General features: G+C 37.2%; 1 protein-coding gene across 1 annotated transcript in view; it reads right to left on the bottom strand.

Moving 5' to 3' along the window:
- Positions 1–7,422: 7,422 nt before the first annotated feature.
- LOC134602707 (proton-coupled amino acid transporter 1-like) overlaps positions 7,423–13,928 on the bottom strand; it is a 115,350-nt gene continuing 108,844 nt past the window's right edge. The window contains exons 11-12 of the mRNA XM_063447864.1: positions 7,876–9,092; positions 7,423–7,575 (exon numbers count right to left, since the gene is read on the bottom strand). Coding sequence (XP_063303934.1) covers positions 8,818–9,092 — 275 coding nt within the window. The 3' untranslated portion in view covers positions 7,423–7,575; positions 7,876–8,817. The remainder of the gene's footprint in view (positions 7,576–7,875; positions 9,093–13,928) is intronic.

The raw sequence follows: 13,928 nt of genomic DNA on the forward strand, positions 1-13,928 counted from the left end.
TAAAAAAATAAAAAAAAAAGGAAACTATAATAATTAATCTAGGTGTAAACTGCAACCTCTAACATCCTTTGATTGTTTTCTTACTAGAGTGGACAGAAACATGTTCTAGAGAAGATCCAGCAATATTTTCTTATGTCAAATAATTAAATACTTAGAGGTAGCTCGCACGTGATTAAAAAGGTCACTCAATGCACCACACACACATTACAGGTCAATGTGGTAGTTATGTTATAAAGATATTGTAGGTAATGTACCCTTTGTGTCACTATACCCTACTCCCTCTAGGCTACAAGCTCAGTGATCAGCGCCATCAACCCCTCTGTTCCTGTGCGTCCAACTTGTCTGGTTACAAATACGTCTGTTAGTCCATAAATTGTACAGTGCTACGGAATTTGCTGATGCTTTATAAATAAGATAATAATCATATTTAAAATGAAATTGACCCTGTCGGTGGCAATTGCTTCCAATTTTGAAAACCGTTTACTAATGGCAGGCTACGTTTAGCTATATACAATAGGAAACAAAAGGGCAGATTTCAGATGCACGTTTCCAGTGAGGTCGAAAATTAGTAATGCATGCCAGATTAAAAACAGTAGGTAAAGGTTACCATGTTGGCCTTAAAAACAAAAGTAAAACGGTAAGAGTAAAGGGAATGCTTTTTTTCTGCAATATAAATTTAAAAACAACTAAGGTTTCACCTTTAGTCATTGTATACAAAAATGATCACATCTTTATTTGTTAACCCCTTAAGGACTGGACTGTTTTTGCGATGTTGTACATTTGCGACCAGGCATCTTTTTACACTTTTGTGGTGTTTGTGTTTAGCTGTAATTTTCCGCTCTCTCATTTACTGTTCCCATACAAATTATATATTGTTTTTTTCAGGACAAAAGGGGCTTTCTTTACATACCATTATTTATATAATCTCATGTAATTTAAATTTTAAAAAATGAAAAAATATGATGAAAAATTGAAAAAAATACATGTTTTTTGACTTTTATGTGAAAAATATTTTACTCATCTACAAAAGCGAATGAAAAAAACTGCTAAATAGATTCAAAATTTTGTCCTGAGTTTAAAAATACCCAGTGTTTACTTGCTTTTTGCTATTATTTTGCATGTTATAGGGCTATAAGTACAAGTAGGATATTGCGGTTTCAAAACATACATTTTTAAAATGTATCAATAGTGACATTGTAACACTATTATCTGTCATAAATCGCTGAATAACACCCCACATGTACATATTTTTTTTTTAAAGTAGACAACCCAGGGTATTCAATATGGGGTATGTCCAGACTTTTTTAGTAGCCAGTTAGTCGCAAACACTGGCCAAAGTTAGCGTTCATATTTGTGTGTGAAAAAAGTAAAAAACTAAATTGAACGCTAATTTTGGCCAGTGTTTGTGACTAAGTGGTTACTAAAAAAGACTGGACATTCCCCATTTGCAATACCTTGGGTTGTCTTCTTTTGCAAATGGTATGCCATCATGGGGGTAATTCTCATTCCTGGGCTACCATACGCTCTCAAAGGCAACGTAACCAACCTGGCCATTTTCAATGTAAAAATATTTGACCCTGTAACTTTCAAAAACGCTATAAAACCTGTACATGGGGGGTACTGTTATACTCAGGAGACTTTGCTGAACACAAATATTAGTGTTTCAAAACTGGAAAATGTATCACAACAATTATATCATCAGTAAAAGTGCTGTTTGTGTGTGAAAAATGCAAAAAAAGTCACTTTCACTGACAATATCATCGCTGTGATATGTTTTACTGTTTTGAATCACTAATATTTGTGTTCAGCGAAGTCTCCCGAGTAAAACAGTACCCCCCATGTACAGGTTTTAGGGTGTCGTAGAACGTTACAGGGTAAAATACAGTGATAGCAAATTAAATTCTCTGGACTTTCGGCCTGGGTTGGCAGGCAGGTTCCTTAAATTGCAATCAATAAAATAACTTAATTATGTAAAAATATTACATAAATACGCACGTAGAATTTAAATATATATATGCATATTTATATATTTGAAGTCTACGTGTATATTTATATAATTATTTATGTAATTTTGTATATGGACATATGAATAGTTCGTATTCTATTTATTTATATATACATAGATATATATACAATTTCATTCTAAGTGTATTTTGATATCAATATATATATATATTAATATCAAAATACAGTTAGAATAAAATTTCGTATAGATATAATTTTTTTTAAATTTTTTATTATTATTTTTAATTTAATTTAAATTACTTATTATTTGTATCTTATAATAATATATATATATACAATATATATAGTTATTATATATATTATATATACACGTGTGTAATTTAATTATAAGAGTACTTTTATATTAATATATGTACATATTAATATAAAAATACACTTAGCATGACTTTATATATATGATATATAGACGTATATTATATAGGTCTATATATCATATATATATATACACACATATATAATAATGTTTTTTTTATTAACTTTAACTTTAATTTTTTTTTAATGATTTTACAGCAGCAGGGAGACTGCCTGTCAGCACAGATAGTCCCCCTGCAGGCAGACACATGGACACCTATTGTGACCATGTGGTCGCTCTGTTGAGCGATCACATGGCCACAGGGGTCCTAATTCGCCATGGGGAGACTGTCTGGGCTGCAGGCAGTTTCCCCACAACGGGAGCAACACCGATCGCCGCCGGGGGAACGACGGCGATCGGGTAAGTACATTTTAAATTTAGGACGGTTCAGGACCGTCGTCGGTCGGCAATGGAAAAATGCCGATGACGGTCCTGAACCGTCCTGTGTCCTTAAGGGGTTAAATCTATTAGCCAATGTCTGCCTAGTTGGAACACAAGAACCCTATCAGCATATTTACAAACCATTTGATTATTTATGTAAGTACTTCAAAAAGATAATGTTAAACACTAAAAAGCTCACCTTTTGCCAAACGACCTTGGCTCTGATCGTTCTCCACAGACATTCTTTAAGCCATGGAGTAGTAGAGGTGTCTCAGCCAATCCCAGCCTTCCAATATATAAGCATGAATTTCTGAGCATACAGATGTAAATTAAGTATTCGAACAATGCTGGCTGTTGTCATGTTCATGTAAGATGATTATATTTTAAATTTATGTTTACGGTTGGAAAACCCCTCCCAGTCCATTTTTTGTCTCCCCCCCCCCCCCCCCCCAACTTCCCCTCCCTTTCTTAATTGTTTAAAATTGTTTTGAAAAATGCTTAATAAAAATTATTTGAAAAGTGTAAATTGTACACAACAAAAATTACCAAAGCTTAAAAAGGAGAAAAAAGAAAAAAAGAATCAAACCTGTATATTTATTTATTTTTTTACATTTTTATTTAAGATCTAAGTACAAAATATACAGTAACAATACAACTTGCAAAATAATACACTTAATATAAAAGGACATGTTTGAAGAAACATGAAAACAACAAAAGGAGAAAACCGTAAAGACCATAAGGAGGCAAGGAAAAAAAAACAAAAAAAAAACTCTTGCGTAGACTATACATGAGAACAAAGTAAGATTAAATGTTAACGTTGTTCCAAAGGGACAAAATATTCTTAGAGGTGAAGGAATTGTGTACACTTGTTGTAAGCTTGTCAATCAATCTATTATCGTTAAAGGAACACTAGAGGATCAGGAACACAAACATGTATTCCTGACCTTACAGTGTTAAAAACACAATCTAGCCCCCCTGACCTCCCGAAATGTAGTATAATCTTACCTATATTCCAGTCTGCTGGTGCTGGCTCTGCCTCTGTTCCTCCTCCTTGGCTGACATCATCAGCAGTGATGATCTCAACTAATCAGTAAGCAGTGACTTGTAACCACCTAGACCAGGGCTAACAAAGATACAGCTCAAGGAGCCCACTAATTTTGCCCGATGGCACAAAAATGCCAAGACAGACGTGCACATTAGTGCTCTCTTATGTGCGGAGCTCGGCTCTGTGAAACTCTGCCACCCAGCGCATGTAAGGGAACTCATCTTAAATCTTCACCTCAGGATTCAAGCTCAGGAGCACATCTGAGAGTTTCAGTGCAGCAAGCAGCCAGCCATCACTGATCACTGTCTGGAGAGTGAAGACCAGGTAATGAATAAAAATAAAAAAGTGAGCTATGAGGCTGTGGGTATAAAATGCAGGCAACGTGGCATAATAATGTTGGGAAGGTGGCTGTGGGCAAAATTTGGGCAATGTTAAATGATGTGGGCAATGTCGTTTTGGGCATAAAATGTGGACAATGTGGATGTGGGCATAAAATGTCAGCAATATGGCATGAATGGACATACAATGTGGGTAATGTGAAATGGATGGGCATATTAAAATGCAGTAATGTAATTGCATGCATTATGTGAAGTGTTTTATGTTGGCGTCCTCCCCTCCCCCCCCTCGTTTGAGTGCGAGTATATTTACATTTTAGGCATTTGCCCCTTCATACCGATTTCAGTGGCCAATACGGTCGTCCAGAACAAAATGAGTTTGACAACCGTGACCTAGAGGCTAAAGTCCTGCAGACAGCTATAGTAAGTTGGTTACATGTCAAGAACAGCCCTCTGAGGTTCTGGACAATAGAAATGACCAAAGGTCCAGATCAAAGGGTCTGAAATTTACATCACACAATAGCTTTTCAATATTGTGCCAAAAAGAAATCACATTAGGGCAAGTCCACTGTCTAATGTAGGTGTCTTTGAGGTCACATGATCTCCAGCAGAAGTCCATTATTGTGTGCAAATTTAAAAATGTCAGATCCCCTTAGAAGCAGGTGACAAGAGGGATGAGATATGGAGTTAGTGGTTTCTGCATTTTATTTTTAAAAAAAGTATACATTTGTACGTAGTATGGTCTATTTCTTTAAACCTTCATGAAGCTTTAGAGCGTTGTCTAGAAGGTCACTTAAAAACTAACATTCTAATATCCCTTTTATTTTAAGTTAAGCTAAACAATAATGACAATAATGTTCGTAAAGATAGTCACTATATGATAGTAATCAAGATGGATTAAGGATCCTGACCAAATTCATATAACAAAGCAACTGCTTCAATATAGCACCATCATTGCAAATGCAGTTTGAAGCTGTTATACATGTAACCAATTTTTTATATGTATCAAAATGGCATAGGCAATTTCTTGCTTTCTAGAAACCATGTACACGGCTGTGTAAATAAGTATCAATATACAATCATTGAACAAATGTGCAAAACATGACACAAAGTGTAATTTGATACATTTTGTAAACATTTAATAAGAAGTAGCCAGTATGCCCGCACTTTAGGTAGACAATAATAGTAGGTAACAACCACAAAGCGGAAACCTTGGTGTCTATAGATATTGCTGAACTACTAGAGCTGGAAAAAAAAAGTGTAAACTTGGAGAGTTAAGTCCATTGACTTAACTCTCCAAGTTTACACTTTTTTTTCCAGCTCTAGTGACTTTTAAGGTGGCCAAGAAGGCCTTTTAATTTAGTTTAACAACACAAGATGAACTCATGTTGACCATGTTGAAACATATATTAAAAGGACAACTGTCACATAAATATTTTAAAAGGACATTTGTCCTTTAACCCCTTAAAGACACGTGACGGAAATATTCCGTCATGATTCCCTTTTATTCCAGAAGTTGTGTCATTAAGGGGTTAAGATAAATAAGCCAATTGTGAATTAACCTATACAATATTTTTTAGTATGCCATGCACAGAGGATAAATGAAGAAAGAAATATACACGTAACATTGTAAGGAAGGGGCTAAAACATGTACTACTACAACATGTACTAGATATGTACTAAAATCAGTCTATTGAACACATCAGATTTGGATCTGTAATTGAAAAACAGATTATTTAATTACCTAATTTCTAAAAAAAAAACCTGAGATACATTAATTTCCAACATTAAACACGTACACACTGTCAGTAAACAATTGTAAACATAAACTAAATAATATACTGCAACTTGTTTGTAAAAATATAATTGAATTATTTTAGAGATTTTGGCACCTGGTACTAAGCAATTCAAAATAAGTTAGAAAATAAATTATTATTAACAGATAAAAGGTTTTAACAGCCTGGTGAATATGTGATAGTCCGGGAAGAGTACATTTCCAATTGAGTCTGCAAATGCCCCTAAAAATATAATAATAACCAAAGGTGTTCAATGGTCCAGAGGGGCCAGATTCCAATTGCGCTACATATGAAGAAAATAAACAGGCACACCATATCAAATCCAGGTGTTTAATGGGGAGACAAAGCAAAGTTTGGGTTGATACAGAATGCTGTCTCAAGTTGAGATTTGAGAAAAGCTGGCGGATTATCAAGTGCTATGTTCCCCTATTAAATGCTGTTGGGCTTGCTATGTCATGCCTGGTTCTGGTTGATGTGAGATAGCAGCCTTGCATGTACTGCAGATTTAATTTAAAACCATGTGAACAGCTAACAGGTACTATAATATGCCTTACCCAAGCATTTAACCAAGCATTCTGAAGCTGTGCACTACGTTTTACCACCTTAACTTTCTGAATACCTTATTGTCCTAGCTCTTGTATCCATTTTTTTACATATATATTTTTTTCTCAGCCATAATGCATTTTACCTCTGAACACCACCCATTTTTCATTAATAGAGGGCAGCGATGTCAGACGAAGCAATAGGTCGTGACCATAAAACTAGTAGAATTCTATAACCCATAAATATAACCTGTGGTGTGAGTGATGTGTTCTCTAGGTCTATAGGAGGCAACTTGTGCCCTTTCACATTTAAAGTTGTTAAAAAAAAAACAACAACCCTTAAACCTACACACACTTTAACACACCAGGTGTGTTTGAAATCGTTAAAGGAAAATTATCAAATTATTACAAATTATGATGATGGCACTGTGGTAGCAGCACTAGCTACAACTGCTGAATTAGTTAGAAGTCACTGTAATAACCATTGCATATATTAACACCAAGCTTACTAACTGTATTCCTTTACAAAAAAACAGTACAGACCACACTAAATGATAAAGAGCAAGAAATTAGGCAACGGCAGTAAAAAGTTTCTGTTTTTATGTACTAATGTACATTGGAAAAGTACCATTTCGAAAAGGTACGTTTAGCTAGAGTTAACGTGTTATTTTTTTCTCCTTTGTTTGTTTTTAAATAATAACAAAGCAAAAAAAATATATTTATATATATATATATATATATATATATATATATATACACACACAATTATTTAACCAGATGTTATTTTTTTTTTGCATCTCTGTATTTTTTCTTTATAGTACAGACATATTTGGCAGCACTGTACAATGTCTCCTCATTGTACAACATAAAAATGTAATTTACCAAACGTTCAAGTAAAAAAAAATAAGAAAAATTCATAAAGAATTAAATTCATAATGGTGTTAAAAATTGCCTAGGCTCCTTTGCCTAGTCTTCCTCTTAGGAAACAATATATCTTCCTAATGGTGACTTACTTACATGTAGTGGATCAAAATAAAAAAATACTTTGAAATATTAAGCATCACTGGCAGTGCCCATACTGATACAATACTATGTAATCCTCGGCACACTTCCCTAATGTTTTTTCAGCCTTGGTGCTACCAGCGTATGGATATATAAACAAAGTAGAAGAGGTGCACTCGTAGGACTTTTTCAAAGGTGAAATTTATTTTCTCAATATAACAAAATTTATCCTGACCTTTCGACCGTCGAAACGTCGGGATCAATTTTGTTATATTGAGAAAATAAATTTCACCTTTGAAAAAGTCCTACGAGTGCACCTCTTCTACTTTATATGTGTATATATATATATATATATATATATATATATATACACACATACACACACATACACACACACACACACACACACACTCATGGGAAAAGCAAAGTACACACTCTTTGAATTCATGGTTTTACATCAAATGTGTTTTTCACACATGGTTTCTCCATCTTGGCTTTATTTTTGTTAAATAAATCATGACACGGTGTAATTTGTCATGTGTAGTTAGTTGTTCATCTTAGTTCATTGTATTTATCTGACCTGCTAAGGAACAGATGATCGTTATTACATCCTGATATGTAAAACAAGAGAAAAACCATAGGATTTTAAAAAGGGTATACTTTCTTTTATATATACACACACACGCACATACAGTAATGGGAAAAAGAAAGATCGATGGATTGATATAGTTATATGTCTCTCTTCCGCTCAAATAGAAAGAGACAACATTTAGTGCAGCATGTACGGATACAACAATACAAAATATAAGACTGAAATATATTCTTAGTTTGTCTCCCCCTCTCGGCTATATTTTGGTATTTATATTTTAGTGGCATACTAGGGTATACAAATAATAGGGTAGAAGATCAACAGGTCAAACATGTTTTTGGTCCTTTACCACACTCTAACCTTTAATCAAATATTTATCCTTAATTTTCCCCTTCAACATTCCACTAACTTGCAAGCAAAACAGTAATTGCCAATCTCTCTGTACAGGGCATGACCTGATCATGCAGATTTTGGAAAATAACCTGTGCTTAACTGACCACAAACTCATAATGCTACAAAACAAACATATGCAAATGACTTTGTAAAAATGAACAAAATTAAAAGATCATGTCCTACAAAATAACATTTGCAGATATTCTGGCAATTAACCTGCACAATAAATACATTCATGTAATTCAACAATTCTGTACAAGAGATGAATAATCAGAATCACTAGAACAATGTTCCTGCCCTGGCATGTTTGTGTAATTAGCAGTGAAAACATTAAACAATACTGAGGAGACTAGTGTCTCACTGTACTAAATACTCAGATGTAGAATTATGAATTGGCAAGGGTTGTGGTGCCAGCAGTTCCCACAATGTTACATATGTTCCGAACACAAAGCCCAAAAACCCCACCACACTAATCATGACGTCCTTGAAGATGCTCCATCTGCTAAGACCTTCAGAGTAGTAAGTTAGGATCTCTAGTATAGGAGGGATTATCAGAGCCAATGCACTGCTGCTCACTGACCCCACCAGTGTAATGATCAGGTCCAGACGAGGAATGAGGACAGCAAGGGCACCTAAAGGATGAAAACATGACAGATGACAGATGTTGAACCCATCAGTATATATTCAAGAACAAAACATAGCAACTTAAAATCAGATGCCATATTATTCAGTCAAGACTGGCCCGTTCTGAACGAATATGTTTAATGTTTCTTATAAATCAGTTTCAGATACTAACTACCCTTGGATGTCACTTTAAATTTATCAAAGTCAGGTGGCAAGAAGTTTTGGCTAGTTACAAAAAAAAAAAAGTTATAGATTTGATAGCATATGTATAGATCAAGAAAATCAGATTTTAAAAATATGTATTTTTTCCACCAGTCAATCAACTCTTCAGCAAAGACTCCATGCACAGAATTGACAGACAAGTGATAGCAGAAAAGACTTCCCATGGATGGTCCTTCTGCTCTCCATACACAGCCATTGTATAATTGCTATGGTAACTCCCTAGCCAGTGCTGGCAATGTCACTATAGGAAAAAAGTGACAACGGATGCAGGCAAAGAAGGTCTGTGAAGGGGGGTGCCATACAAATGAAAGAAGCGTGGACCAGAGGTGGTTGTTACAGAAGAAACACCTATGAAGCTGAGGACAGGGCAATGCTTAATGGTCATGTATCTTACGGACATATGATGTATTCAATGCATTTTGGAGGATTTATGTTAAAGTGAACCTGTCATTGCAGGTTCACTTTAATTTCTGAATAGCTAAATAGCATTTGCAAGTTGCATTGAACTGATCTTCAATATATGTTAAGGATTGATAAGAACAGTTAGAGATTTTAGTTTAGAAGTTTGCAGGTCATATCTGGATTTTAGTTACCGGTAAGTATGAAAAGAAAAAGAAAACAAATCTGCTCAGAATCTACTTTAGCCAAACAGGGCAGTAGACCCAATTTGCAAACATAAATAAACAATGGTGTATATGAATGTATGTTGAATCCTTGTATGACTAATGTAAGTGATAAGAGGTAAAACAAAAGGAATATAATTCCCTTTAAGAAGCTGGTTCCTCTGCTGCTCAGAGACTGTACATTTCTAAATTACTGTAGCTAATGAAAGTATGGTTTCTAATAAATTGGAAAGAAATTCAATGTAAGCACTGTCAGCAAGTTATTTTAAAGACAGCATTTAGTAAATTGGCAATACCTAAAGAAACTTAGCCGTGAGTAGCTGCCAATGTAACAATGACAAAAAAAGTTTTTAAAAAAAAATTACAAATAAATAGTCTGCGGTCTTTAAAAAAACTCCATAATTCTCAAACACTTTTTTTTTTTTTTTTTTTTAATAACTATCTTACACGTCCTCTGTTCTAGTAATCTATTACAGGCACATACATATATAGACCCCAAAATAACATGTCTGTTAATTACTGCAAATAACGTTGTATTTGTAAAACACTGAAATACAAATGCTGTGTGTTTCTATAAAGATGCAAGTTCACTCTGCATATATTTTGCATAAACATTGACTATGATGGCAAGGGATCAGATCCCAACCTGCATTATTTAGGCCACAGGAATAACATTGTACATGGAACAGGAGCTTGTTAATAGAGCAAACAGATAGTTGTTATAAATGGCATTTATTCTTTATTCCATATGTGCCTATCCCGCATAGGTTTATGAGATACATAGTTCAGGCCCCTGTTAATGTTTATCAATGTTATACCATGGCTACTGTCCGTTTTATTTATAGCTCTTTTGTGCGTTTTGAGAACGCTGCTCACTGTATTTTCCCGAAATAGAAGACAAAGCATGCCCAGAACTCAGACTCTGACCGCCAAATAACCGCCTCCTACATCAATGGGAGTAGGGCAGTCTTTCACTTCTGTGATTTTAGCAATTTGCTGCAGCTGCCAGTGTGTAGGGACACAGTGACTTCTTTACAACATAATGTATGCAATGAGCACAGCAACAAACAAGAAAGAACATTTTTAGATAAGATTCACCACTTATAAATACAAAGTAATGCACATGGTTGTAAAAACATGTTCTGTTATGTACACATTAAAATGGTTAGATCAAGGCTCAAACTTTCCACTCACCACTAACCAATGCGGTGAGTGAAAATTTAACTTTGGCAAATTGAAGTTCACCTGGAGCCGCAGACTTGTAGGGGCAAGTAACTTAACGTTTAGCTAGTAGCATAGGATTTGAAATTGGAAGCCTTGGTAAGATTATTAAAATAACTGAGAAATACATTTATTTATTTATTTATAATTGGGTTTATTCATGGATTCTAATCTCGAACATTCAAAACAGTAGCTGCTCTTACAAATACATGGTTATCATATAAAATGGCATTTGTACAAAATGAATACCAATAAATACCAGAAAAGAAGAACTGCATGAAAGACATACATGCTAGCGATAAACAATCTGTTAATCAGAACCGCAGGCTCAGACATCCTGGTAAAGAAATGCCATGCAATGTGGGTTTAGGGGGTAGTATTCTAAAAGTGATTCAACCTTCAGTAACATTCCATCAGTTTGCATAGTAATTCGTTCACAACTACTTTGTAATAACCATCTTTTCACATTTAACACTTTGCCCTAAAATGTAATATGCCATATTTGCAAAATAGTAGAAAGACGAAAATCTGGAATACTAATCTGGGTTATTCCAAACGTGGTTTAACTTTTTACCCAAACTGCAGTGTTTAGGCTCCACCTTTTTACATCCGCTGTGCAACTGATGCTGTGGTGAACTGATGGGTTTATAACATTCCCTACAACCCTGGATAAATTTACTGTGTAATTACTGGATTTCATGCATCACTGAATACAATTCCCCTTTGGAGTACTAAGTATTTAATTACTGCAAACTTCATTCCAGGAATAGTCTAAAATATATAATTATCAAATAAAGAGCACTTACAGGGAATGCAAGCTAAATGTACACCGGTTTCTTCTCTGGAAGTGACAAGTCATTATTCCCTCACTTCAGCAAACATCACTGAAGAGTTTTAATGGGGGAAATTATGCCGTGTAGGTACGGTATGTAAAAACACTTACCTCAGCATCCTCCAATGATCGTCCAGACATGTAAAAGTAACACTAGAGTGTATTCCTAGTGCAAGCCTCCCCCGCAAGGGGTAGTTTACTTACCTTTCTCTCATGCCGCTCTGCTCTAAGCCTCCTTGGCGGGGATTGTAATGATTTTAATCAATCCAATACTTTCCCACATTGGAAGGCTAGTGTGCAAGAGCAGCTAGCTCTACGAGACCATCTGATTGAAATGGAGTTCTATTCAGCTATTTCAGTGGAAGCGACTCTAGTGACCGTCAGAGTGACTGCTACTAGAGGCATTTAATCACTGCAATGTAAATATTGCCAGTTGTCCAGAAGAGTGGCAATGGGTTCAGTTGCAGGGTTAAAACTACAGTGACAGGGTGCCTATAGTAACCCTTCAATGTGAACTTGGGCATCTATATGAGCGCATGCATGCGCTGGCATTCTCCTATGGTGTGGAGAGTGTGCATATAACACAATGGGGGTTAAAATAATTTGTATAGGGGGCGGGGCCTGACTACTGAAGGGAGCAGACGCATGTCTTTGCAGCTCCCGCTTATCGACTCACCTAAAGCCGATTATCGACGCACAGAGGCGGTAAACCAATGTATTGGGGCTCCCAAACGATGGGGGACATCGAGACCGACAAGTGGACACCACGCAAGTGGTTCTATGTCCCAGACCCGACCCAAGCAGGTTTGCGGCCTACAAGCATGGCGGCGGTGGGGGAGGCGGCCGCTCTCCCACTGCTGAAACACACGGCAAGGCGAAGCTGGAATCCCCGTTCCCCCCCTATGGGCCGGCGGGGGTTATCCCGGTCCCCACCGAAGCGACACATATGGCTGCACAGACGGCACCTGCCCACTCGGGCTGGAGTCCCGGACGCTCCGGGCCCAGCAGTATGGCGGACGCTCCGGGCCTTGTGGTCCCTGTACCCATGCAACCCTCAAGCCTGGATCTGATATTCCAGCAATTTATGGACAAACTGGATCGACTCTTCGCAACACCCCATATACAAAACGGGGATACAACATGTGGGCCGAGGAAACAGAAGCGGAATGGGTCTCCTAAGGGCTCTACAAACCCCTTAGCGCCCACGTCGACTACCGACTGCCCACCCGGGCCGGGGGTCATCAGGAGACTTATTCCTCAGCGTCAGCCACACCGCCGGAAGCCTAACCGCCGCTGGCGGCGACGGAACACCAGGGCTATCCGAAGCGCCCTTGCAGGGAAAAACTTGGCCTCCAGCAGCACCCAAGTTTGTGGTTCCAAGACGCAGACCCCACACGGAACCCGGGACAAAAGGGAGACTCAGCCGCCCTCACACCTCTCCCGCACTCAAAGTATTCCTAAACCACCGATACCCATGCTGAGACCACAGTTCCTCACCGGCAGCGGACACAGACAAACTCTGTCACGCAGAGCAACGCAAGAGAACCCGGTTCGGAGACAGCCACTACAGCGGCAAGCCCAGACCGGAAAGCGCACTTCTCGGGCAGTTTCAAGGGGACCCCCCACAGCAACAGCTACTACCTGCAGACTCTCAGCACTCCGGATATACCTGCAACGCCCAGCCGGGCTATGGGACTCTGTATGCCCACGAAGAGGAGTCGGGTAAGCTGCTCTTAGCGCGAGGACTTCTTGGCCTCCAACCCTGCCCACTGGAATCTGGGGAATTTGACATGACACGAAAAAAGTGGACACTACCTTGTGTAGATTAACTGTGGACACTAGCCCATCATGTTATATACCATTTCTGCATGTTATTAGACTGACTTTGAACCAACTGACACAACGAAGATATATGTTATACCCGACATCAAGATAGCCTAGAGTAA

The sequence above is a fragment of the Pelobates fuscus genome, chromosome 3 (genome assembly GCF_036172605.1).
Source record: "Pelobates fuscus isolate aPelFus1 chromosome 3, aPelFus1.pri, whole genome shotgun sequence".
NCBI classification, from domain to species: Eukaryota; Metazoa; Chordata; class Amphibia; order Anura; family Pelobatidae; genus Pelobates; species Pelobates fuscus.